At 51.5% G+C, this 26,832-nt stretch overlaps 1 protein-coding gene and 1 long non-coding RNA gene across 2 annotated transcripts; one reads left to right on the top strand and one right to left on the bottom strand.

Moving 5' to 3' along the window:
* Positions 1-1,100: 1,100 nt before the first annotated feature.
* LOC141490235 (uncharacterized) lies at positions 1,101-7,430 on the bottom strand. The gene is made up of 3 exons (XR_012469102.1): positions 7,280-7,430; positions 5,510-5,736; positions 1,101-4,240 (listed from the first exon to the last, which is right to left on the bottom strand). It is a non-coding gene; the product is annotated as an uncharacterized LOC141490235 (long non-coding RNA).
* Positions 7,431-15,464: 8,034 nt separating this feature from the next.
* On the top strand, positions 15,465-25,784 carry LOC141489573 (uncharacterized). Its single transcript, XM_074190130.1, has 5 exons — positions 15,465-15,580; positions 15,825-16,090; positions 17,200-17,255; positions 24,752-24,922; positions 25,253-25,784. The coding sequence occupies exons 1-5, from the start codon at positions 15,465-15,467 to the stop codon at positions 25,469-25,471; spliced, it is 828 nt and encodes a 275-aa protein (XP_074046231.1). The 3' UTR covers positions 25,472-25,784.
* Positions 25,785-26,832: the final 1,048 nt, after the last annotated feature.

Here is a 26,832-nt window from a genome sequence, read left to right as displayed (position 1 = left end):
AGCAGGTCACCCAGGAAGTCCAGGAACCAGATGATGATGTGGGGAAGGGTGAGGAAACGGGGAGGGAAGATGGGAGGTGGGAGAGTGCAGAGAACTAGGGCACCCCCTTTTACAATGTAGATACCTCAGGAAAGGAGGAAGGAGGGAGGCAGCCTTTCTCACTGGGAAGGGCAGGGGTGCAGGGTGACTCTGAGGAAGAAGAGGGGCCAAGGAGAGAAAGAGGCAATCCATCCATCAATTCACCCAACAAGAGGCCTTGGGGGGGGATGTGGAGAGGAGAGTGGGCAACCAAAGAAAAGAGTACAGGTCCTCTTCTGGCCCGGCCTGGGGCCATATATGGGAGGCTGGGGAGACGACTTGGCACCAGAGGTCTCAGCACCTCCGGGGCGCTACATCCCAGAGGAGGCCCCAAGGTGCCCCTCACCCACCTGAGAAGGGTCTCCAGACCCTGGAGAGCTGAAATGAATGCAGCCAGTCCCCAAACCCAGGAGGAAACTGAGGAAGCACAGAGAGGCCTCTAGCCTCAGGTTACAAAGTGAGAAAACAGGGATGCCAGCCTGGGGCTCCATCACCCTGCGCCCCCTGCACCTTCCCCAGAGATCTCCTCTCCTGAGAGTCTTCTGATTCACTCGATAGTCATTTTCCCTTCCTTGCTCTCTGTCTCTCTCTGTGTGTCTCTGTCTGTCTCTGTCTCTGTCTCTCTGTCTCTGTCTCTCTGTCTCTCTCTCTGTCTCTGTCTCTGTCTCTCTGTCTCTGTCTCTCTCTCTGTCTCTCTCTGTGTGTCTCTGTCTCTCTCTGTCTCTGTGTCTCTCTGTCTCTGTCTCTGTCTCTGTCTCTCTCTCTCTCTGTCTCTCTCTCTCTCTCTGTCTCTCTGTCTCTCTCCCCTCCCCTCCCCTCCCCTCCCCTCCCCTCCCCTCTCTCCCTGTCTCTTCTGGTGACTGTATCTTTGCACACTCTGTTTCTTTTCTCTTATCGATATTTTCTTTTCTTTCTCCAATTTTGCGTTATGAAGTCTTTGTCCCTCCATCCAGATGCATATCTCTAAGTTACCCAATTGTCCCCCCTTCCCACCCCCTGCCCTCAGCGGTGAACAGTCTGGTGCACACTGTCCTTGTACATTTGTGTTTAACATGTTTACACATTACTCATTTTCTGTATGATGAATTAAGACCAGAAGAAAAGAAAGAAACCCATGGGAAAGGGTGGAAAACCAGAAGAGAAATTTTTAAAAAGTGAACATGGTGTTCACGCAGTTTCTGTAGCTTGTTTGGTTTTTCCTTGTCTGGACGTGGATGGCGCGGTCCATAACAGGTCTCCCAGGGGTGTCCTAGATCTCTGAACTGCTGAGGGGAGCTGCCGCCATCGAAGATTATTCATGTTTCAGGGCCTGAGAATCCAGTGGGAAATGCATGGCCTGGAGATGGCCCCACTCAATGAAGCAGCTTTAATAACCCCCAGGCTTTGCTCAGCTCTGAGGAATGAGCTGTGACAGGCCAAGCTGGGCCCCACTGCCCACTGGTGCTTGGTGGTAGGTGCCCCACCCCCTCCTCACTTGGGCTTCACATCCCTCCTTCTGGCCTGGAGTCACCTTTGGTCATCACCTGCTGCTGGGGCCAGAAGAGAAACAGGATCAAGGTCACCCTGAAGGTTGTGACCTTGACTGCAAGCCTGACACAGTCTGGCCTGTGGAGGCCGGACACCCATGTTGCCAGCCCCACTCAGAGTAGATCTCTTTGTGACTTCTCCTTTTGGGAAATTTGAGAGACAAGAGGGGGCTTCCAGCAGTGCAGGCCCAGGGGGGCAAAAGTGTCTCCAGAGCTGACCGCCCACCAGGGTTGGTCCACTTGGCAAGGATTCAGTTCATAGGTTGGGCACCTTGGGGGCAACATGAGAGTGCAAGGATTTTAATAACTACTGGGCCCAGGAGACTTCTCATTAAGAGTCAAAATTTTCTGCTTCAACCAGGAAAGGGTGAGCATGAGATATGCCACAGGCTGACCTCTCTGGGGTCTTGAAGATGGAGATGGAAAATGATTCTTTCCTCTCTTCTTCCCACCCTCTCTCCCTCTCCTTCCTTCCTTCCTTCCTTCCTTCCTTCCTTCCTTCCTTCCTTCCTTCCTTCCTTCCTTCCTTCCTTCCTTCCTTCCTTCCTTCCTTCCTTCCTTCCTTCCTTCCTTCCTTCCGGAATGGCTAAATGGCTAAATGGCTAAATTTGTAGTCTCGCTGTATTGCCCCAGCGGCATCCCTGTACCAGCAGCACGAGGTGAAGCATCACCCCCCAAAGGGTCCAGCATCCTGCAGATGCATAAGTCAAAGGTTGGCTGTTGGGGAAGGATGGGAGAGGCCAAGGCATGGCAGAGGCCTTTATTTAGAAGCAGAGCAAGTTGCTCTGTTGTCCTCGGCCACCCTAGGCTGCTGCAAATCTCCCAGCCCAAGATCCGAGCGTCAGAGTGCCTGGGACCCTGGCCTATAGGAAAGAGCCCAGGTACTGGCTTTGGTGGGGGGATTCTGCCCAGTGTGTTCCCCCATCCCAGCCTGATGGCTGGGTCTTTGCCCGCCTCAGCCTCTGATGCTCCTCATTCCAGCCTTTGTTGGGAGTCTTCCCTCTGTGCTGGAGTTGGCACAAACCCAGTTTTTTAAAAATGGGCATAAGTCCTGATTGGCGGTAGCCTCACCAGCCCCATGTTTCAGGCCGACCCAGTCGCATCCCCTGGTCTGTCCTCATCAGCCTTGCTGGATGACCCCTTGCCCCCACCTCTCCAGCTCTGGATCTGTGATCAAATGAAGTCTCTCATTGTACCTGGATGGGGCATGCCTATCTACCTCCACCTTAGCTCCACTCTAGGTAAGTGATGGCCCTTGGCCGACCCTCCATCCCCTGGGTGAGTCGTGGAAACTCCCTAAGGATGGGGTCTGGTCTAGCTTTGGTCTTCCTCTAGGACTAGGCCGGAGGAAACATTTTCATTCAAAACTACAGTCCTTGAGAACAACATTCCAAATTGTTCCCGTGGCTGCGGCATCAGAAAGTGGCACCAGTGGACTGACTCACTGGGCTTTGAACTCATCTGGCTCAACCTCTCCGGACCTGGCAGGGTCCCCGAGTCCCAGATTCCCACAATCACAGTCTCAGGCTTCTGTGAAAGGGAGGGGTGGATGGAGACCCCTGGGCAGGTAGTGATTTTGACAAGCAGAATTAGCAGCCCAGACATGGCACAACTGATGCCCCCTTCCAGCTGGCCTCCCCTGTGGGCAAGGGACCCCACCAGCCTGATGGCTCAAGGGCTAGCTGGGAGCTCATGCTCCCAGACCTGACCTGACCAGGCCACAGTCCCTCCTGCACTAGGGCCAGGGGACCAAGGAAACCCCTTGGGGAGGGCTCTTCAAAGAAAGGGGGGACAGAGGGCATGAGTCAGGAACTGGGGTCCCCAGAGACCCTGGTCTTTGGCAGAAGCAGGGCTCCCCAAAACAGGTTTCCTAGGAACCCCCAGGTAGGCTCTTCTCTCCTGCTAGCCCAAGTCTTTCTTGCCCCCTCCTCCTCTTTCGAAGGCATCAAATTCCAGCCCCCCCCCCCCATGGAGAATCTGCTCTTGGGGTGTGGGCCCCTACTTTGACAGAAGAATAAACTGAGGCACAGTGAGGGGGAAGACACAGGGGATAATGCTGACCCGCCTGGGCTCCAGTACCAAGCACATCCTCCCCCCATATTCAGCCTTCACAATTATGAGAGGCCTGGCTCCGGTAGGGCTGAATGAACAAAGGCAGACGCCAGTGAATGAAGGGGCCCTTCTGTCCTGTGCCCCAGAAGTCCTTAGTCAACCATCGGCCTTGCGGCAGGCTCGCAGGTGTGTTTGGAGCACCAGGCACTGGCTGGAGCCAGGCTGGCACACTCTGACCCTGGGCCAGGCCAGGGGAGGTGCCAGGGGAGCTGTGGGTGCTTGGCATGGGGGGAGGGGGAGGCAAAGACAAATGGGGCTTCCAGCCCCAGACAGGCAAGGGAGGTGGGGGTAGGAGCTTCCTGGAGGACCCCCCCCCCGGGCACTTCTCTTCCTTCCCCCTTCCCCAATCTCCAACTTCCCTTCATGCTTTATCTTTGCCGTCTTCCTGTCTTGGAGCTGGGAGATCCCTTGTGACCTCGTTTCCTCCCAGGCCTTGCTCTGCTTGCAGAGACCTTACGTCTTGGGAGACCTCATCTCCAGGTGTGGGTAATCCATCCTCGGTCACTGCATCATGGTAGAAGCGCCTAGGGAGGAAGGCATTTTTCAGAACTGGGATAAGCTCAGGGTGAGAGGGGAAGGAGCACAGGCCAGGTGTCTGGACCAGGCTTGCCTTCCTCCCCCTCCCCCTCCTTCCTCCCCTCCCCCCTCCTCAGAGCAGCTCTTGGCCTGCTGGCAGTCTCAGGAGGGCTGGTGATGGCTCCACTGACTCAGACATATGATAGAATGGGAGCAAAGTGCTCCTGGGATGTCCACCCCGCATCAGGGAGGGCCCAGGAGTCACACTGGATGCTTGTACTTCCCAGCAACTCCCTCCCGTTTGTTGGGAGGGTGCAAGATGAGAGAGGGAGGGCCTCAGGTGGAAGAAGTGGAACTGGGAGGAAGAGCCTGGCCTTCACAGCTGCCCCTTTGGCCAAAGCTGTCATGGCAGATGGACAGCAGGCAGTCCACCCAGGGATCTCAGCTGTCATCATAATGACAGGTCCCAATTCTTGAGGACTTTTAGATTTTTCTAAATTAAATTTTCTTTTTTTTAATCAACAAATCATTAATCTTTTCTCCCTCTCATCTTCCCCCCATCTTGAGGAAAAACATATACAATCAAACAAACCAAATCCTCATATCAGCCACATCTGAAAATGTCTTTGTGATGGGGTGGGGGCGAGGGCAGAGCCGACCTCAGCACCCCTGCGCTGGGCCTGCAGGGCAGGTGCTTGGGATAAGGGGGTGTCTCCTGGTTCTACTGACTTCACCTTGCAGCAGTTTGTACAGGCCTGCCCAGGGAGCTCCTGGAACGGTCCCTTTCCTCCCTTCTGATAGCACAGCCAGCTTGTGTTGCTACATTCCATATTCTGTAGCTTTTCCCGTCCTTCCCCAACTGATGAGCAGCCCCCTCTAGCTTTGGTTCTGGCACCCCTTGACAAACCATCTTTCTGGCAGTAGCTTCCTGGGAGAGACTGAGGAAACACAATATTGGGGTTTCCACTTTGTTTTCTTCTAGAGAGGGAGGGAGGGATGAGGGGTGTGTGTATGTGTGTGTGACAGAGAGAGAGAGAGAGAGAGAGAGAGAAAGAAGAAAGGAGGAGGAGAAAAGAAGAAGAGGAGGAGGAGGGAGAAGAAGAAGAGAAGAAGAGAAGAGAAAGTGAGGGTGAGAAAGAAAGAGAAAGGGGAGGTGGGGAAGAGAAAGACAGCCTGGGAGAGAGAACATTCCAGCAGTTATCTGTATATTCGAAGTCCTCCATTACTAGTCTTTCCTAATTCTGCCTGGGCTCTGATGTGTTTTCTGGGCTTCTCACCTGTCTTGTCCAGGTAATCTATAAAAGTCCCTTTCAGTCTTGGCCTCTGTGGACCCTCAGCCACGCTCCTCCCTCTGGAGTTCCTCACATGAATGTGCGTTTTTAGTATCCAGGTCTCCCTTTTAATCCGTTGTGTCTCCTTTGAACTCCTCACTCTCCTGAGGGGGCTCTTCCAGGTGGCTCGGGGAGAATGCCTTTGTCTTGCTCTCAGACATATCCATGCCCATCTGGGGGAATGGCAAAAGGACCAGGTCAGGCTTTGAGCAGCAGAGGCAGGAGAACCAGTTGCTGCCCCTTGCCAGCTCTGGAGGGGCGGGCAGGTCTTGTGGCCCAAGAGCCAGACTGTGGCGGTCTTGGCCGGGGGTATGTGCCTTAAGAAATACTGGTTCCAGTTTTATTTTTAGCCTCAGGAATTCATCACTTGACATTATTTGGGTTTTTATGGAGACAAAGCTGGGCTCAGATGCTGGGCCGCTCCGTCCTGAGCCAGGCCCGGCCTGCTGAGGTTCCGGCTTGGAAAGATCGGTTGCCACTGTCCCACATAAAATCAAGGCCTAACGGTTTGGCGAGGACGCAGTGTTCCGACAAGTGAGAAATCCTGCTTCCTGCTGGGCTCCTAGATCAGAGAATGATCGAGGTCATAGTCCACAGGCTGATGGCAGGAGAGCAGCATTCTTCTGGCCTGGGCCAGCAGCACAGGGGAGGGTCCCAGCTCAGGCCCAGGCCATTGGCCACTCAAGCCAGCCAGTCAGACCTGAAGAATGCAAGGCATCTCCTTTGGATGGGCCCGCAGCTGAGAAGCCAAGAGCCTAAGATGGGAGGGATGTGGTCAGGGAGCCACAACCATAACTTCAGGGATAGCTGAAGGGATGGCCTCTAAGGACCTTGGTCCTCCTTTAGGTAGACATCTTCTCCCACTTCAGATGAGAAAACTGAGGGGAGTCACATGCCCAAGATCACAAAGGTAGAATGTAGCATCTAGGGGTTGACTGGAAGTCTATGTTCAGATGGATAGATGGATGGGATGGATAGACAGGTTGGTAGAGCCAGACCTGAGCCCAGTGGGGCATTCTCGGAGGTAGGAAATCCAGGCCGTAATAGGAGGCATGTGATCCAGTGCTTAACTCGAACCTTTCTGAATCCCTGACCCCCCCCCCCATTTCTTGAATTCTTTACCTGTGGTTCCCCTTTCTCCACATCTGTCTCTGTCACCTACCCCAGTAGGATATAAGCTCTTTGAGGGCAGTCACTGTTATTTTTGGGAGGTGACAGGGTACAGGCCTGGGTTTGAAGCCAGTTCCTAGCACTCATTTTTTAAGTGGTCCTGAGCTGGGTCCTCCCAGCTCCTTCTTCCCAGAACCTCCTCTGTAGCCCTAGCCTCTTTCCCCAGGCTCCTGGCCTTCTTTTTCCATGGCAAGTCACAGTATCTCCACATTTGTGACATATCCTGGATACATCCCCTTCTCTCCTTTGATGGTGCCAGCCCCATGGTATAGAGCCTCAATACCTCTTGCCTGGTCTATGGCAATGACCTCTTCTTGATTGTCCTGCCTCTCCAGCCTTTCCTCCACACACTTCCTCTATAAACTCCACTGGCTCCCTAAGACCTCACCAGACATGGAACCTTCCACCTCTGTGACTCCACGCTTTTGCTTGGCAGCCCCAGGACCCCATTCCTCATCTGTCCCCTCCCATGGCTCCCAGCTCCTGGTGCCTCCCCCCCAGAATGACCTATATCTGTTGTCCCCTGTTCCCAACAAAATGACATACATGTACTTTCCCCAGGTGGTTGTGGCTTCTCCTCAGCTGCTGCACTAAATTCTGTAGCCTCACAAGGGGTATCGGTGCCAATGAGAGCAAAGTGGGCATGAGATGGTTTCTGACTCAAAACCCCTCAGTACTACTATTCTGAGAGGATGGTGACAGAAGATCCAATATGGGACTTAGAATGTGGAATATTGAGAACACTGGGCCCTATCCACAACTGGGTGAGCTCATAGAAGCTCTCTAATCTAGAAACCTCTCTCTCCCCCTCTCCCATTTTAGAGGACATTGAAGTGCAGGGAGACTGACTTATTCAAGGTCACCCAGGGTCTTGGTGGCAACCCCACAGTTCTGTCCATGAGGCTGACACATGAATGAAGTAGGAAGCTTGTAGTCTGTCAGCCTTCCATGGAAAGGATAAACTGTCACAACTCTTCAAGCTGACAAGAGAAGTGAGGCATCCCACAGGCCTGAGTGAGACCATTGATGTGGAAAGACACTCCATGATAGTGCAGAGAGGATGGGGGATAACAGCCAGACCCCAGAAGAGACAGAGCCCACAAGGAGGTCCCAAAGAGCAACTCAGTGTCTCTCTGGATAGAGTAGGAGGACCAAGTCTGTCTCTTTACACAATGATGAAGGGACTAGCAAGGACTTTTGTACTGGGGTTTGGCAGCTCTTTCTGGTCCTCCTGGGCAAGGACAACAGATGGTTCTTTTTTCATTGCCAAGGGTTTCAGGATGGCCTTTTCAGAAGCAGGAGAGACATCTGCTTTTCACAGATGGTGGTGTCTTGTCCTGAAGCTTCGAGAAAGGCTGTAGCCTTGGCTGGGGGCACCTGCACAGATGGAGAGAGAGCTCTAAATCCAAGTGAACATGAGACAATTGCTGCCTCAGCAGTACAGAACATGATGGTTCTCTCAGAACATTTTTTAGAGAGGGCTAGATTTGGACTCCTGAGACCTAGGTTCAAATTCACACCTCCTTCCTATTTCCTCCATAACCTTGGGGAAGTCTTAACTGCCTCCTCTGGGATAAGGGTTATCAGGTCTAAATCTTAAGATCTCATTGGGATTCATTGAGCCCTTAGAACAACCTTGAGAGCCACCCTCCCCCCAGGTAGCCTATGGGGATCACCACCCTAGGTCCTGACTCACAGGGCAGCTGTCTGTCCCTGTTCAGGGACACCAGCTCAGTTCTGGGGCCAAATTAGGGAGAACATTGTCAAACTCATGGGCATCTGTGGAAAGGTGCCCATGACAGGGGAGGCTGCAGCTAAACCTGCTTTTATAGAAGGTTTTACTTCAGTATTTCTGTCCTCCAGGACCCTCATTAAGAGTGAGACTTGCTCACCCTGAGATCAGCCACCAAGATGGGCTGGGAACCCCCTTCCCCTCTTCCCTTCAGTTGGTCCTACTCTTATCAACGCCAGGGGGTGCCCCTAGAGCCTCTGCTATCCTCTAGAGCCTTACCCACTCAGGAAAGTGACCCAAGGTAATGAAGGCAGTGCAGGCCTTGAAGGACTGGATTCTGATGCTACAAGACTCCCTTGGCAAAGGCCAAGTGTATGTGAGAATCTGCCTAGGGATATGCCTTTGCCTCAGGACAGGGTCTCAGGAAGGCTCCTGGTTGCCAACCTGAACTTGGCAAGGCTACCAGGGCTGTCAGGAATGAACTGAGAGATAATTTCCCATAGCTCAGCCCATTAACAGGGAAGCATCCGCAGCAAGATTCCTTACCATCGGCCCTCACCAAGAAGTGCCTGGCATCAGAGCTGCCTTCCTGGGCTGAAATGTTGATTTTGGATGGGCAGGCATTTTCCCAGTGGAGTTTTTCCAACAAAGAAACAAAAATAATTCATTTTGGACTTTGTATGGGTAGAGAAACAGGTCTACCCAGAATGGAGACTGTCCCAATCCCCTTGCAGGGGGAGGCTGGGAAGGAGAGGTGCCATTAGAGATGGGCAGAAGTAAGGGCAGCAACCTAACTGCCCAGTACCCACTGGATCAGGGTTGAGGGGCTCAGCAGCCCAGCATCCAGCACTCAGTTCAGAGGCCTTGCTCCCATGAACCCCTTATTACTGTCACAAAGGGATATAGAAGTGGTGGTAGTGGGGTCCTCCAGGCCAAGCACCTCATTTTACAGGTGACCTCAAGGAGCTCAATCAGTAGCGAAGCTAATTCAGAGCTAACCAGGAACCCAGGTATTCTGGTTCAGTCCAGTGACACCTTATCCCCCTTATAAATCTGCTCTAAATTTCCCTGGCTTTAACTCAAATCCCTTTTCTGGGTTCCCTGAGCAGCTGAGAGCAGGTCTGAATAATCCTTCAGCCTCCAACCTCTAATGAACCCTGAGAAAGCCCTCATGAGTTTTCTTCCTGTGAATTTAAATGACTCCAGTCTCTTGGATCTCCATTCCACCCTTTCACTGCCTAATGAGATGACAGTGCTCTCCTTCAGGTCTCCTAACTAATCAGAGATTTTGGGAGGCAGAAAAAGCAGAGCTGGTGACTTGGGACAGTGGAGAAGGGCTGGTCCTGGGTTCCAATCCCTGCTCACTATCTGACTCTGAATAAGGTCCAAGCTGACTTGGGTGTCTGATTGGTGGGGTCCAGAAGAGCCCCTTTGCTCCATTCTACAATAGCCATTGAGTTGGTCCACATAGCTCCCTTCCTCTGACCTTTTACTGACTGTGGAACCATAAGAGACTTGGTAGTCTCACCTGTAAAGTGAGACTAATGACATTGGTTGAACTTCAGAGGACTGAGTTGAGGCTCTGGTCAGATTAATATCAAGCCTGAAAGCCTCAGAGGAGCTGAGCAGGAGCCACCATTCCTATTGAATGGTGAGCAGTGGATCACAGTGGGCAGAATTAGGGGTACCTGGTCCAGCCTGGACATCTCCCACCACTGCTGAGTGTCCCAGTTCTCTCCATTGTCCTACTTTGATGAAGGAAATTCCCACATTGTGAGGGAGCTAGATTATATGATAAGGCAACCCCCTCTGCACCCCAGACTTGGACTTTTTCAGAGGACCTGAATCAAAGGCTGGGCTTATCACCCATAACATTACCAGGGCCCCCTCCCCTGCCAAGACCACGCAGCAAACTCAAAGTTGGACCAAAACTAGATGCCAAGTGGCCCATGCCTAGTTTAGGCTGCTCTTTGCTCTTCCGCAGTGTTGGAGAAGAATGCCATTTGACATCCAAGCTTCTGGAGTTCTATGGACAAAATGCTAGAAGAACCCCCCCCCCCCAACCCCAACCAAACAAGCAAACAAACAAAAGTATAAAAGTAGTCTCTCAAAATAGCAAAACCTAAACAGTCAAAAGAGACCAGATTACTCAAACATTCAAAAGAGAAGAGGTTTCAGAAACCTATGAGAGAATTGCCCCAAGAATCATTGAAGAAATATTGTGGATTGAGAGCAGTGAAGGCAGAAGGATGAGAGGAAAGATATCCTCAGATGAAACTATGGGGACTACAGAAATGAAACTCAGATTTTCTCAGACTGTGACCAAATGGGTGAGGGACCATTACAGAAATTGAAGAGAGAAATGAGGCTAGCAAAAGTAAAAAGGACCTGAGCATGATGAAGCAGCCTTAGAATGAGATCATGATGAAACTCGACAGTTTGGAAATAGCAGCTGGAAATGTAAACAAAGCAACAGACTCAGGGAAAGACAATATTCTCCCCCCACTGGAGAATCAGCATAGAAAACAGATAAGCAAACTACAAAGTCATTTTTCTGCTAGATTCATCTACTAGAGGAAAATGATACATGTGGAGGACCAAACAGGGAAGTTGGAGAAAGAGCAGGTTTCCTCAGAGCTTTGAGGAAAAAAAGACTGGCTGTTGAATTTCAAGAAATCATTCTGTTCAGTTTTCTATTGACTAGTAACCAATTCTGCCAATTTGACACAATTCCGAGGCTGCTAACAAGGATGAATCTACAATCCAACTCCCCTAGAAACTTCATTGCCAAGCTCAAAACCACAACAACATAGAGATGATTTTTTTGGTGCTAAGAGAAAAGTAGCATATAGAAAAAGCCTCAGTTCAGATTGGACAAAATTTTCCAGAAGAACAAGAAATGACACAAAAAGTGATTCTATGCCCTGATCCTCTTATCTGTTTGAGGCATCAATCAATCACTTCAACGTGGGTGTCCAACCTTTGAGTTCTTCTGGGCCACATCACCCAACAATAACTCATCAAGGGTCACATATAGACTTTAATATTTATTATGACTACAATGCACCTCATATCACCAATGAGTATAATAGTAAAATGCAATAATGCTACATGAATGGGCTGTTGAGGGTGGGGCACATTTGAATTAGAGGATTAGGCAGGATTGGAGGAATAAAGGTCTTGAACCCTTGGAAGTGAAGTCAGATGACCCAATGTATTGGGGCTGGTGGAAAGAATTAGACGGCTCTTGAAACTAAGGGAGAGCAAAGACAAATGTTTCACACAGGAAAATGGTGAAAAGCAAATAGAGGAGCCAAGCTTATCACCTATAGCCAGAGGTCAGCAAAATGGGGGGAAGTGATCTGAGAAGGAAGGAATGTCGCAGCCGTCCTCTTCCCCCTCTCTTGACCAAGTCATCAGAGAGGCTGGACCAGTAACAAACAAGACATTGGAGCAGGGGCTGGAGGAGGACAAATTAGATATGACCAGGAAAGGGGGCCTTAAGGGCACATGCCCTCCTCAAGGTGGAGAGCAATGTGCCTTTGGGATTCTTCATGGGCCTTGACCTTTGCAGAGAATTTCTGTCTCTCTGTCTCTCTCTGTCTCTGTCTCTGTCTGTCTGTCCGGCCGTCCGGCCGTCTCTCTCTCTCTCTCTCTCTCTCTGTCTCTCTAACTCTCTCTGTCTCTGTCTCTGTCTCTCTGTCTCTCTCTCTCTCACACACATACACACACACACACACACACACATATACACACACACACATCACACACATTCACATATATACATGCATTCAACAATGGAACTTGTAGAGGACTCCAAGAAGGGAGAAAAGGACTTTGCCTTTTGCCACAAATTTGAGCCAACTTTTTCATGGACTTTATATATACTTTTTGTGGGAATATGTACCCGACTTTGGGGACAATGTTTAATGTTGATTGTTCCTAAATGCCATATCAGTAAATAATCCCCCTTTTTAAAAAGTTAATAAATCGACCAGTTAATTGATATGGAAAGCACATCAGATGGGGGCTTGTGAGCATTAAGAACCTCTTGGATCCCCTCTGGAGAGCAAACTATCAGTGGCACGGGAAGCTGAGAAGGAGCCCTGGAAGGATGCTACAGGTAGGAGAAAAATATACTACATCCAAAATTAAGAAACAGGACTTCTATTTTCCAGCTAGTCTGTTTTTGAAGACAAGGGAGAGTCCACAGGAATCTCAAAAATGTGAGGAAAGAGGACCCAATCTCAAAGCATCTTTTTATCTGCAAACCTAGTAAGAAAATAGACAACAATCAGGATGGAAAACAATTGGCCAGAATTTGGCCTTAGCACCTCTCCAGAATCTCAACAACTAACTGACAGCACTTTCCAACAATGTTGGCAGAGAGCCTGGGTGATCGGCTATCACAGGGGAATCTGGGAATGCCAAATCCCTGCACTTCCCTAGAAGAGATGGAAAAATAAATGAGAGAACCCACCCAGAAAACAGCAAAGATGAGGAGAGAGGGGTGGGTGTAGGCAATGCTGGAGGGATTGTGGAAAGGCTGGCACATGAATGGACCCTTGGTGGAAGGGAGAGTTGGTCCAACCATTCTGGAAAAGTCATTTGGAATAATAATAAGAAATGTTCCTATGCTCTGACCCAGAGATCTGCTTGTCATGTGCCCCAAGTCAATGAGAGAAAGAAAAGGGGCCCACACACACCAGAATGTTCAGAGCAACAGTTTTTTTTCCTGTCTAGAAGCAAAGGGAATGGCCATCCATCTGGGAAAGACCTGTACACGTGATGGAATGTGACTGTGCTCTGAGAGAAGAGGAGGAAGCCTTCCTCTGCACCACATCCAAGCGACCATCCCACAGCATCTGTAGTCCATAGCTACACCTAAAACCTTCTGCTGTCCTTATTTTTTCAAAAAAGAATCGAAATTCACAGATTCTCTCCTGGCCACTCTCATGCAAGATGGTGCCAAAATCTGTACCATAACTTTACTAAGTGGAATCAGCTTAATCCCTGTTTGTTTGTTTGTTTGTTTCTTTCTTTCTTTCTTCCTTTCTTCCTTTCTTCCTTTCTGATGTTATTTTATTTTTTTCAATTACAGGCAAATATTCATCTTTTTGTAAGCTTTTGAGTTCCACATTTTTCTCTTCCCACCCTTCCCTTCCTCCTTCCCCTCCCCATGACGAGTAATTTAAGTTATACATGTAAAATCACTTAATTCCTGTTTCTAGAGCAATTTCAAGGTTTGCAAAATACTCACTTCACTGTGGTCCTTTGAGGAAGGTGGGCATTTTATAGTTGAGAAACTGAGGCAAAATGACTTGCTTGGGGTCAGCTAGTGTCTGAGATGAGATTTGAACCCAGATCTCTTGACTCCCAATCATGTACCCTTTCTGTCTGAAGGGCAGAACCACCCCACCTTTCACAGGATATACCCATGCCTGTGCCAAGAGGAATCATCCTTGCTGGGTGGTGGTCTTTCAGCTCTAGACTAGGGCAAACAAGGCACTGTGCTTAGTCTTGGAACCACTGGTAATGGGCTTGACAACATCTTTCAACACCTCCTGCTGTCTCAGAGGTGATTACTGGGCTGAAGCTGGCCGAATCTGAAGCCTAAAGGTCAGGGACTCGGCTTGCTTTGGACTCTGGTCTTTGCCACACTATCTCCCTCGGACATAGGGCTCCCAACTTTCCAGGCTGTTCTCCAGTGCTTGGCTTCGACTCCATGGGACTCATTAGATTAGAAGCTCCTTGAGGGCAGGGCTTTCTTTCTTTCTTTTTCCTAGTACAAAGTCTGGCACATTAAGCATTAGGTTTATTGAATTAGATTAAACACATTCTCTTGGGTTCCTTGTTTAATGCTCTCTAGGTCCCTCACCCAAGTTGAGTTTGGCCCAGATTGGACCCCAGCCTCCTCTTTCCATGAACCATCCATGGATGAGGGCTGACACAGGCCCAACTGCTCCTGGATAGGATTCACTCTCCTCTCAGGCCTTGGCAGGGGTGAGGAGATAATCTGACCAATGGTGATCATAAAGAAAGGTCAAGGTATACCCCTGGGGGAGTTTCCCAAAGAGGCTTCTAGGTGGCTCAGTGGGTAGAGTATTGCCCTTGGTGTCAGGAAGACTGGAACTTTCAGTCTTGCCTCAGGTACTTACCACACTGTGGGACCCTGGACAAGTCACTCCCTTAAACTTTCTTGATCTGAATTTCTTTCCCTCAAAAATAGTGAATGCTGATTCCTAGGTTACAGGCTTGTTATTCTTTATTTTCTTTTTTCAATGGAAAGTGTTTATTTTTTCTCTTCCCCTCTCCCCATTTTAGAAGAAAAAAAAACCCTTTGTAGCAAATATGCCCAGTCAAGCAAAGCCAGCTTCCACCCCCGGCCATGCCCCCAAACATGAGCCTCATTCTTCAATCTGGAGCCTCCCTCTGGCCAGGGGTGGGCATCCTGGACACCAGGCACTCTTCATCCCTTTGAAGGGTTAGTCTTCATAATGTTGCTGTGTTGGGATGAATCCTTCTCCAGTTTTGCTCATGGCCCTGGGCAGTGAATGAGGGGAAGAATGTTTCAGGCCCAGTGCTCCTGCCCACTGGGCCAGGATGGCCGTGTGACTAACCGACTGGATGGCTTCCCATCACTGTTCTGCCTGGGAATGTGGCTGAGAGGCGAGCCTTCCTTCTGACCCTCACCAGCAGACCCTTTTTGGGTCTTTCCCCAGGTGCTTCCAGACCAGGTCAGAGGCCTTATTCTTGCCCCACACCTGGTTCCCTCTTCTGGGACTTAGACTTGAAGACGTAGTTTAGTCTCAGGTGATCTAGGGCACCTTTCTCCCTCTCAGGCCCCTCCAGCCTCCGAGGGCCTCCAATGACCAGCCCTGCCACCTCCCAGGGCAGTGCAGTAACTCATGGATAGGGAACCCCAGGGCCAGGCCCCCCAGCCTCTGTCCTCGGTTTCAAGGGTACCTGTTCCAATGGACTGAGTTTTTGTCCTTAGCCATGGCCCTTCACACTGCCCCCTGTTCTCACAGCTGTGGACACAGGCTGGAAGCTCTTCAGCCTCGTAGAGTGGGAAATGAAGTGAACAGCGTGGTTTTCCTGTGGCTCTCTGTGAGGTAGGGCAGGTGCCTGTGACTTTTTTTCTCCTGGGCTTCACACCTGGGTCTTGGCCCTACCTATGAGCTGCTCTCCAAGCTCAGGGTGTGCGTGGCTCTGAGGTCAAGTCTGGTCTCCAAACTAGTGATGAGCCTTGAGCACAGGGCCCTCTGGGCCTCGGTCTCCTCATCTGATAATAGGAGTCACCGAGCCCAGTTGTGGCCTCCAAGAGCTTTATGCATGTCTCTCATCTGGTCTTCCCAGCAGCCCTGGGAGGCTGGGAAGATTTTATTCCCATTTTGCAGATGAGGAAATGGAGACTAATGTGGCTGAGCCGCAGATCTTTGTGGGGCCATGGACCCCATCTCTCCTTCCTCTCTGGGTAGCATCTGCTCAAGCCCCAGGGAAGGGCCTGCCCCCATGGGCTGCAGTCAGACAGACAGGCGGACTCTGGACCCTCCAAGTCATCTGGAGGGGCCTGCAGCTGGACCAGCCTTGGGGAGGCTCCTTGGGGGAGGTGGAGGCTCTTGGTCAGGTCACCTTGGGAAGGAGCCAATTTGAACTCAAGGGTTTGGCTTCATCCCCAGGCTTTGTATGACCTGCGTTAAATGAGGGGATCTCCCTCGCCAGGACTGGACCAATGTCCCCACAACACTTAAGGTTTTAGGGTTGGTTTTGTTTCTTTTCTGCCCAGACCTGCCCAATGGTGATCATAAAGAAAGGTAAGGGTATACCCCAGGAGATAGGGTATACCTCTGGGGGATACCTCCATTGGTACAGGGAACTCCCCAGTGGGGAAATGCCCTCCATCAGTGTGGATCTCAGCTCCCGCTCCCCAGAGTCCCACAGCTAAGTAGGCATCCAAGATAGAATTTGAGCCTGGGACTGCTCGACTTGGATCACATGACTGGCTCACTATATAACGATCTTCAGGCCACCCTGGGTGACTTTCCCTTCCTTCTTCACAGGCTCAGCGAATCCTAGATACAGGATGAAGGGCAATTCTCTCTTTTTTCAGATGAGGAAACCAAGGCACAGGAGTGACTTCCTCAGGACTCCACAGTTTGCTTCCCAGGTCTACTCCCTCAATGTTCTCTTGACCCTTATTCTTTCTTTTTTTGAATGAACAAAAAAATCTGCTTCTGTCCCTGTCACCTTCCCCATTCCCATGATAAAAAGGACAAAGTCTTGTAACAAGTGAGCATAGCTGGGGGAACCAAGTAATTTCTAGAAGGAGAAATCCACTACAGTGAGGGAGGGAGCTGAACCCTGACCTGGGGGCTCTGAAGCCCCTTGGGGCTGGGGGGCAGGGATTTCATTTCTCCATACAGCAAAGGAGGCACAATGTCCAGGGTTGAATTTCCATCAGGGTCTGGAGAGATGCCAGGAAAGCCCCCGCCTCTGAGCCAAGGACAAAATGGTGGTGCTGACAGATCCTGATGGGGCCTGACTGGACCCCAGGCTTTGGGCCTGCCCCAGTCTGGGACTCTCCCACCAGGCTCCTCCTCCTGCAGGATAGAGAATGTCCTGTTGGATCTTGCCTCTGGCCCCTGCCCCCCAGGGCACTGCCAAACATGCCAAGCCCTCCCGGCAATGAGCCCTCTGACCTGGCCTGTCCATTAAGGCCTCCCTCATCCAGTGTGGAGCACCCAGGAGGCTGCCCAGGGAGCAGATGAGTCTCGGTCCTGGGGAATGGTAAGCGTGGACAGGAAGGGCTGCAGAGGAGCTGTAGGCCTCAAGAGGGGTCAGGGTCATCTCAAACCATATCACTGAGCTCCTCTCTTCCTTCTCTTCCTCCTCTTCCTCCTGCCCCCTTCTAGAAATGAAAGGAGCCCCTTGCATCTATTGAGGTTCCTAATGAGTTCAATCTTTTTTCTTCACTTATTAGTATTATTTTTCCCAAGTTCCCTGACCTTTCTCAGCCTCAGTTTCCCCATCTGTCAAATGAATGTACTCAGAGCCTTTAGCTCCCAACGTGGCTGTGAGGATGGGCCCAAGACAGAGCAAAGTGCTTAGTAACCCTTGGGCTGGGGCCTGTTGGCAGATCATTTGGGAGCTCAGAAAGCCAGAGGCAAAGAAGGCTAAGGTTTGTCCAACATGACCTGATCCCCCAAAGCTCTGGGCTTTTTGCTGTAGTGACTGCTCAGCATGGACTGCCCAGGCTACCTAGCCCCTCGCGACTGACCCCGGACCTCATCTACCTGGGAGCCTGTGGCCTCAGGCTCCAGGACTTTGGCCCTTTCTTGGCCTGGATGCCAGTTACATCCCACCCCATCACTCCAGGGGGGCCATTTGTCTTGGTCCTTGCTGTGTCCCCCTGTCTCTGGTGCTTCCTTCTCGGCCAAGTTCACCAGGAATCTCTAACTGGGAGAACCCCATCTTTTCAGGCCTTGGCTGGAGACGCCCCAAACACTTGATTTTGCTCTTGTGTTGGAATACATTTGAAAGTGTAATTATAGTATCCTGTAAGCTTGGGGGGTTTCTCCTGTGAAAACACTTTTATTTTGGGAAAGTCTTTGCCATGGGCATGCTCATGATTCTCTCTCAGCCTTGTGGGAGCCAACCCCCTGTTCTAAGTCTTCTGCTTCTGCAGCAGGAAAAGGAGGGGGCTGAACTGGAGCCCCCAAATAGCTCTGATGTTGGGGAAGGCAGAGGGATAGTCCACCAACCCTCCAGAACCACAAAGGGTTCTAGGCATGATTTCCATCCACAACCAAAGGGAGGAGCTGAGAACACCCCAGCCAACTCTGTGAGCTACAAGTGGGTGACCTGGGCAAGGCAGTCATCAACCCTGCTTGCTCCTGGTCCCTCCCAGGTGCCCCCTCAGTAGGGGATTTCTTTGAATTTTGTCAGAGCTGGTGAGGATATGAATATCATTGGCATCTGAGGCTTTGCTGCAGTCAGTGTCTATCCTAAGTTCATGGAGAGTGTTGGCCAACATCCTGGCTGAGGGTCCCACCCAGTTATCCTGGAACTCAATGCTGCTCCATTCAACAGCCAAGTCCTTTGGGGAGGAACCACTGGGGCCTCTGGTTCCATACCAGAAGGATAGGAAAGGAGCCCCAACTTCACTCCTCAGAGTGGACTTGGTCAGCTTTGGCTTCATCTGGTGGTTGTAGGTGAGGGAAGATCTTTGGGATGGAGGGCCTGGAACAATAGGGAGCCCTAAGTGCTCAGGGGCTCATGTCCAGGCAGCTGGATAGAGAATGGATAGAGAATGCTTGGACTGGAGAGAAAGACCTAAGTTCAAATCTCACCTCTGATATTTATTATTTGTGTGACCAGGACAAGTCACTTAAAAACTGCCAAATGTCTCAGTCTTCTCACCTGTGAAGGGGGTGTCCACCAGCGCAGGGTTATTGGGAGGACCCAAAGAGATGCCATCTGCCAAGCACTTTACCTACCTCAACACACTGATTATTCCCTTCCCCATGGCTTGCTATTCATCTGTCAGGAGTGTCTCAAATTCTACCATTAGGCATTTATTCCTTTGAGTGGAGAAGGCTTTTGCATTTTCTAGATTGGTCATTAAAATGCAAATAAATACTCCTGGGAAAGGTGACCCTTTAGCTTTTATCCCCAGCTAGGTTGGGGGTTCTCTCTCTGAGAGAATGGACTTTTGGGAAGGGGTCCTGGGGCCCGGCAGAGAGCAGGAGGCAGTGCAGTGGCTCCAGGAGGGGGTGAAGGAACTCTGAGGAGGGGACTGACAAGAAGCAAATCCAGGCTTCGGGTTATCTCTTTGGTGTGCTAGTGGGGAGAAGTGAGGACTAGAGCTTCAGTCCCTTTCTGTAGATGGAGAGGATGGAGACACTGGACTGGAAGGAAATGCCATCCCCGGCAAATGTGGGGAATGGAGACAGACAGAGGGAGGATGGGCATCCTCAAATGCCAGGCTGGTCCTGGAGGACATGAGAAGCCCCCATAGATAAGTCCTCTGCCCATGATGATGAAGACCATGACCTCAGGGAAGTGATGCATTGGAGTGAGGGGCGCTGTGCTAAGTCACCAACCTCACTTTCTTCTCTGGAACCATCTGGGTCCAGTGGCCAGATATGGATCAGGGATACCTGGAGATGGTCCTGGATGCAAGGCAAGCAGGATGAAGTGACTGGTGGGGTGGTGGTGATGGCAGCGATGGGGGTGATGGTGGTGGTGGCAGCGGTAGGAGCTGCCATGGAGGAATCTTTCTTTGGGCAGTTTGGAGGAGAGATTGTGCTGATTCAGATGACAGAGCTGCCCGACAGAAGGCTGCCCAGGAGAGGGTTTCTCAGGTCCATGGCCATGTTTTAAGAAAAGTTGAACTCTCGGACCTGGGTTCATTGTTCAGTTTCTGTGAAGTGAGAAAGGACTATTTAAGTGACTTGAGAAGTTTTGTGATTTTGCCCACAAAACAATTGCAAACATCTGAATCCTCACGAGCTGACACTTTCTGTATGTCTCATCCTCACTTGGTGTCCCCTGGGTAATTCTGGGAAGAAAAGGAAAAAATAACAAAATGATAAGTAATTGAAAAGGCCCTTGAGCGTGGAGAGCTGCAAATTTCTTGCCATGTTGGCTGCAATCCGGAGATGTCAGCGTGACCTGGCTGTGAGGGCCGGTGGAGGGGACTGTGGTAGGCCCAAGCTGGGGAGGAGTCTTCCCTCACCCCCAGCCCCAGAAGCCCTTTCTCTATGTCTTTTGGGGGGGAAAGGAAGGAAAAGAGAAAGAAATGGGGGGGGGGAGAAAGGAAAAGAAAAGGAGGGAGGAAGAAAAAGGAAAGACAGACAGACTGAGAAAGAAACTCCCGGCACAGAGCCCAGGAATGAGCCCTGGATCAGGTGCCCTCCACTAGGACCCAGGCTTCCAAAGACTCTGCCCTGGGACCCCGGAGGCCACACCCGGCCAGATGGCCTGCCTGACCAGGGAGTGAGTTCTCCCTTTTCCAGGAGGTCCGTTTAGTCTGGCATGAGGGCTTCAGTGACTCACTTGGCAGAAGAGAACGCAACTGGTTACCTTGGTTAGGTGGTCATAAAGGTAACTTGGGGGTGGGCTTGTCGAGCACATGCAGCCTACCATGGTATCATTTCATCTTCATTGGGGAGAAGGCTCTGCTCCATCTTGAAGGGCCTCAGCCTCCTCTTCAGCTCTGGGCAGTGAGTGGGGGGCTGTGCTAGGTCCCCCTCAGAGGTCCTCTCCCCTGGAGAAAAGGAAGTCTTGTCACAGAGACCCTTCCCTACCAGGGACCGAAGGAAGGCCTGATGGAGGGTCCCTTCCATTGGCGCCATCTCCAGAGGAGGGCTCACTCTGCCCAGAGATTCCCGCGACTCAGACTTTCAAACTGAGGTGTCAAAAAGAAGCTTTCTTGGACTAGATCTCAGTGGGGTTTGAGAATGACCCAAGCCGACTGGCGCTTGCTCCGGCCAGCCTGGGCCTTTGAGCCTGGGGCCTGGGTCAGCCAGGATTCTCAAAGTCATCTCACATGCTCTAGCCTCTTCAGCTTCCACTCAGCCACCCATACCCCTGATTTCTCTGGGAATAGAGTTCTCGACTATATGACCCTGGACGGGTCACTTGACCAGTTTCCTCATCTGTAAAATGGGAACAATAGCAGTACTAATCTCCCGGGTCTACTTCTCTCCCGGCTGCCCCTGTTAGGCCAAAAATAGCAACTCCCTGTCCTAGGATCCCCCTATGTAGAGGAAACATTTGGGATTTGTTCAAAAGTGAATGTTTGCAGACTCTGGAAGACAATAATGAGGAAACGAAAGGAGTCCTCTGGGGAGTCAACCAGGGAGTCCCCTGGGACTTTGGCTCCCAGCCCTGGAGCTGGTTGGGAACCCTGAGGCCCTCCAGGTTGAGGCCCAGGGAATCACCCAGGGAGAAAGGGGCTGAGCTGGGATTTGAACTCAGGGCCTCTGTCACCACAGTCAGCCCTCTCTTCAGAGCCCTGAGCTGCCTTCTTGCTGCTCCAATCTTTAATGAGAGGTTTCCCCTTACAAACATGTTTAGTGGGCAGCCAGAGGCCAGCCCTGCCTAGTTCCCTGGTCGGCCAGCTTGGGGAGCCCCCCCCCCCAGCGAATTCTTAGAGCCCAGAAGCACATGAAAGCTTCAGTCCCCAGCAGGGCAGAGGGAGAGAACAAAGAAGTGCTGGTCCCCGGGGGGCTGCCCAGGGGCCCCTCTGGCCTCTGTAGTGACCAGCTCAGGCCCAGGCCTTCTGGGATCAACAGGGTTCAAATCATCTCTTGGGGGAAACCTGTGAGCCCCTCCTCCCTGCAGTAGAACTCGTGGCCTCAGGGTCTCTGGTCATAGGTGACCTCAGGATCAGCCTCTTGCCGTCTGGGACCTTTCACAGAGCTCCCCCACCCCATTCTACAGAGATAAAAATGGAGGTTCAGAGAGAGGCAGGGATTTTCAAGGACATGGCCTATGGATGATTTGAACCCAGAGCCCTGCCTCTGTCCATCTATCTCTTGCTTGCCCCCCGTAGGGATGTATGGTGAAGGGGCAGTGGGTGAAACAGAGCCTCTGTGCTCAATCCTTCCCAGTCAGAGGGGAGGCTCAGCTCTGTCCCACCTGCTGCCCCCTCACTGCCTGCCCTTAATGTGGCTAGACATCCCATCTAGAAATTTCCGAGTCCCTTTGAAGGCTTGGGCATTCTAGGCTCCGGCAGCCTCTGCCCAGCTGACTGGCCAGGCCTCAGTGGTCTACCCTGCCTCTATTCCTCAGCCTCCCATCCCTTCGGATGTGTCTATTGCTGGAGGTCAAGGATGCAGACAGAACAGGAAGATGGGACGGGCTGGCCAGCCAGAGCTGGTGGAGGCTCCTGGGTGACCCGAATGGGTCCCCTGAGTGGGGACCCCAAAGGCTGACGCAGCGGGGGTGCCAAAGACCCTTGGCTGGTAAATGCTCGCCACCTTTCCCTAACACTCTCACTATCTTGGTGACCCTGGGTTAGTGTCTGGGTCACCAATCTGCCCATATTTCTCAGAATACCTCACATTCTTCACTTCTAGCTGAACAAGAATATTCCATTATAGTCACATACCATTTTTTCCAGCTCTCCCTCAGGTAAGTGGCCCTTCCCCTCATTTCCAGCTCTTTGCCAATACAGAGGACTACTTTGAACATTTCCATTGTTCTTGGGCCTTTGTTTTTACTATCTACTTTCTAGTGATGGGATTGCAGGGTCAGAGGGGCATGGGCAGACCTTACCTAATTCTAGACAGCTGCCCCCCTCCCCTCCCCCCTTAGGTTGGGCCTCCCAATGTCAACAGCTTCTCTTAAATACACCTTTTTTTCCTCCAACAGGGCCAGCCCCTCAACTTGTTTCTAAAGTCCAGGCCCCCCTCCTCACTTTCCATCCTCCCTGGACCATGATCCCCTGACCATGGCCTCCTGGCACCTCCCTTTCCTGACTGGCATTGTCTCTGTCCTCAGCCTCCCCCCCGAGAGCTTCCCTGGCATCCTTGAAGCTTGTTTTCTCCAGGACGCCTTTCTTGCCCCCCCTTCATGCTGAAGCCTTCCCTCTGTAGGGCACCCCCAATTCCTCCTGTCCTTCGCTCATCATCGGCAGTTGTGTGTGGACCAGCAGCTCCTTGAGAGCAGGGACTTAAAAATGTCTATTTTGCTTTTCTGTTCTGTGGCTTAGGACAGTGCCCGGCCCATGGGAGGTTCTCAATAAAAGGCAAGTAGTCAGTGGTTGGAGAGATGGGTAGGGGTCAGTTGGCTAGCAAATGGAGGTGACTCAGGCTTGATCCCTTTGTTCTAATATTCTGGCTCTCCCCAGAGACCCCTCCCTTGGTTCTCCAGCAAGAGTTGCTTTTAGGAGAGTTCAGGGCAGGCCGTGTTTCTGAACCAAACACATCCCACTGAGAATGCTCAGCTGATCAGCTCCCAGAGACTGCTCTCCCTCTAGAGCCCATCACCTCCCTTGCTCCCAGGCTCGTCCCATGGTGCCAGCCATTCAGGGCGTCCCATTAGCAGGCCCTGCCTTCCTGGGACCTTCTCTAAGGGCACCCTTTAAGGGACACAAATGGGATCAGGTTCCAGATTCTCATGCTCCATTGGGCCATGGCAGAAAGAGAGGCAGTGACCGTGAAAAGACCATTTCTGCACAGCGAGAGGGAGGCCTGGGTCAGTTAGAGGCCAGGAGAAAGCCTACCTAGGTCATGAAGTGGTAGTAACAGTCTGCATGCCAGCTTCATCTGCCGTGCCACAAGGGCTGAACTCGGATGATCGGGGTGGGGGGCTCTCCTCCACTTTTCAGACCCAGGTGAGCACCAGATCAGATGAATATTCCCCCTACAACTTCTCTAGCATATCCTCTCCTTTCCAGCTCTGCCCCACCCCAATCCAGGGCCCTCATTGTAATCACTAATGCAGGAGCCTCCTGGAGCTTCTCCTCCCAAAGGGATATTCCTAAAGCCCAGATCTGACCATGTCACTCCCCTACTCAACAAGCCCGGGGCTCCCTATTGCTTCCTGGATCAAATGCAAACACCTCAGCTTGCCTGGAATTTAGGCCATTCACTATTTTAGGAGCCCCCACATTCCGGCCAGTAGCTCATCCCCAAATGCAATGTTCTGTCTCCCACCTCCATGTCCTTGCACAGACATTCTCTCCTGCCCAGAATGCCCTCCTTCACCCCAGCTTTTCAAAATCCTGCTCTTCCTATCAGATACGGCTCAGAACCCCTTGTCCGGGAAGCTTTTTCTGACTGAGACTGCCAAGAGTTTTCTCTTTCATTGTACCCCACATCAGCTGCCATCCATTTATTAATAGGTGCCTCACTTGAGGCTGGAAGGGTAGTAAAATCCAATCCCCTTATTACAGACGAGGAAGCCAAGGATGAGGAAGGAGGAAGGACTTGCCAACATGAGCAGGGACTGGAGCCCTAGGGTTCCTGGCTCCAAGGCTAGAACCCATGCCCTGTTCTAGGCTCCCTCTCTGTGGGATGGACGCAAGTCAGATCAGGAGAAGCCTGGTTGCCCACTGGATAAAACTGGAGCCCCTGAGGGAGGAGCAGGAGAATGGAAGCTCCTTGACAGCAGGCAGCAGAATCTTGCCTGGGGCCTGCCCAGCCCAGAGAATAGGCAGAAGATGGGATTCTTGGATTGGACTGAACAAAGCAGAGATTCTCAGGGGGCTTCATTTGGAAGGTAGCCAGAAAACCAGGCTGACCTTTCAGAACCTTTTGCTTTGATTTGCCCAGGAATCTCTGTGGGTAGAAAGATCTCAGGTGGGCACAAACCTAGGAGTCACAAGATGCAGCAGAGATGTTGGCGGTCTCCAGGAACAAGGTCCTGACAGTGAGAGCTCTCCATTGGCGAGCCAACTTGGTTGCCTGGGCAAGTCCCTGCTGCTCTTCAGTAGAGGTCAGAAGGTGAGGTCAGATGGGCCCTTGTTGGTGAGGGTCAGTGTGGCACAGATAGTCACTGGGGTCCCTTCCTCATAGCAAAGTCTAGGCCTCTTCTCTCCCCTCAGGGGGCCTGGGAATCTGGGCAGAGCAGAGTGACCTTGAGTTCTGAGCTGCCTGTACTTGGACCTGGGATCAGACCTTAAATCACCACTAGAGGTGCAGCTCATGGGTCATTAAACCAGTGCCCAGGAGGCAGACCTTCAGCCCCCACCTCTCCCTAGAGTAACTTCTAGAGAGCCTGGATCTGGGCAGTGGGCTCTGCCACCCACAAGCTTTTTCCTAACTTTCTTTCAGGGAGTCCTTCAAAACCCAATGATGTCCAAGGTTTCCAGGAAGACCAGGACTGAGGATGAGCAAGAAATCAGTCAGAGGAAAGGGAAAGAAGCTACTGGAGACTCTAATCAGTGCTGCCAAAATCTGAAGGGAGGTCAAAAATTCTGGTTGCATGGGCATGGAGGTGGCTGGTACCAGCCAGCAGGGAGGTGTCCATCTGGAATGGCCAGAGGAGGCTGATGAGAGGTGGCCAGTGGAGGCCAGTGGCAGATGACTAGAGGAGTCTGGTGCTGGTGTTCAGTTGAATTGGGGTCTATGAGAAAGCTAGAAATGGGGGGATGCTGTGTGTCGGCAGCAGATAGGGTGGTGAGCGGGAGAGTAAGCAGGATCTTGGAGGGAAGTCAGTTGACTGGAGAGCAGATATGGGAAGAAACAAGAAAAAAATGGGGAGAGCCAGGTCTGGAGAGAGGCAGCTTCAGAAAGTACCCCCTGACTCCCAGCTGAAGACAGGGAGGTAGTAAGCCTTGTTTCCTCTCTATCTCAATCTCAGCAGGGAGGTCAAAGCCTTTTGCCTGAGGTATCGGCTTAATCAAAAGCTGAATGGCCCTACTATCCTGACCCCAATCACACAGGCAGTAGAGGCAGAGCAGAATCCGGGGGCAGTGTGGAAGAGTGGCTAGGGATTGGACTGGGAAGCAAGAAGCCCTGGGTTCAAATCCTGCCCCTGATACTGAGTAGTCATGTGCTCCTGGGCAAGTCACTTCTATGACCTCCCACTGAGGGCATAGCTCTAGCTTCTGAGATTCATATGCAGGTACTCATCCTCCAGGCTAGTCCACTTCCCACTGCACCCCAGTAACATGAAACTGCTTCCTGAAACACAGTTTGGATCATCATCCCTACCTCCCTCCAACACTCCAGAGGATCCCTGTTGCTTCCAGGAGCAAACACAAAACGGTTTGGCCTTCAAAGCCCTTCCTGGCCTTCCGCCTCCTCCCTTTCCAGTCTTCTTATATCTTAATCCCTATGACATCCTCTTCCATCCAGTGCCCGGAGCAGCCTCCTGGCTGCTCTGTAAACCAGACCCTTCATCTGTGAGCTTTCTCTCTGGTGTCCCCTGGTCCTGCTCTGCTGTGACCGCTTCAAGTCCCAAGTGAAATCCCACCTCTCACAGGAAGCCTTCCCTAGCCCCTCCTGTAGCAAGCACCTTCTCTGTTAGTTATTTCCTGGTTATCCTATGGCTTGCTGTGTGTGCATGCTTTTTATTGTCTCCCCGGCACTTAGCACAAGGCTTGGTCCATCCATGGAAGGTGCTTAAGAAATGTTTATTGACTCATGGATTGAAAGAGACTTGAGCCACGGGGCTCGAATATGAGGCTATCCCAGTGATCTAGGAGGGAGGTCAGGACTGGGCCTTGAATGAAGGACCAAAGAGAAAAGGGTCAAATAGGAAGGAGAGGAAGGGAGAAATGGCAAGATCTGGTGAGCGGGTGTGCAGGGTGAAAGAGTCAAGGATTCCAGGGTCACCCACCCGGGAAGCCTGAAGGGGGTTAATGCCTTCAACAGGAACAAGGACATTTATGGGGAAAGATTGTGAACTG

The sequence above is a fragment of the Macrotis lagotis genome, chromosome 5 (genome assembly GCF_037893015.1).
Source record: "Macrotis lagotis isolate mMagLag1 chromosome 5, bilby.v1.9.chrom.fasta, whole genome shotgun sequence".
NCBI lineage: Eukaryota > Metazoa > Chordata > Mammalia > Peramelemorphia > Peramelidae > Macrotis > Macrotis lagotis.
The sequence above is the reverse complement of the archived record's forward strand: the minus strand, read 5'-3'. Positions and strand labels throughout refer to the sequence as shown.

Excerpts from the sequence above, each read along its gene's own strand:
- LOC141489573 (XM_074190130.1), top strand. The coding sequence starts at position 15,465 with ATGGCCCTTCACACTGCCCCCTGTTCTCACAGCTGTGGACACAGGCTG. Across the intron at positions 15,581-15,824 it reads TTCCTGTGGCTCTCTGTGAG|CAGCCCTGGGAGGCTGGGAA; the intron begins GTAGGGCAGGTG and ends TGGTCTTCCCAG. Across the intron at positions 17,256-24,751 it reads AGTCTCGGTCCTGGGGAATG|GAATCTCTGTGGGTAGAAAG; the intron begins GTAAGCGTGGAC and ends TGATTTGCCCAG.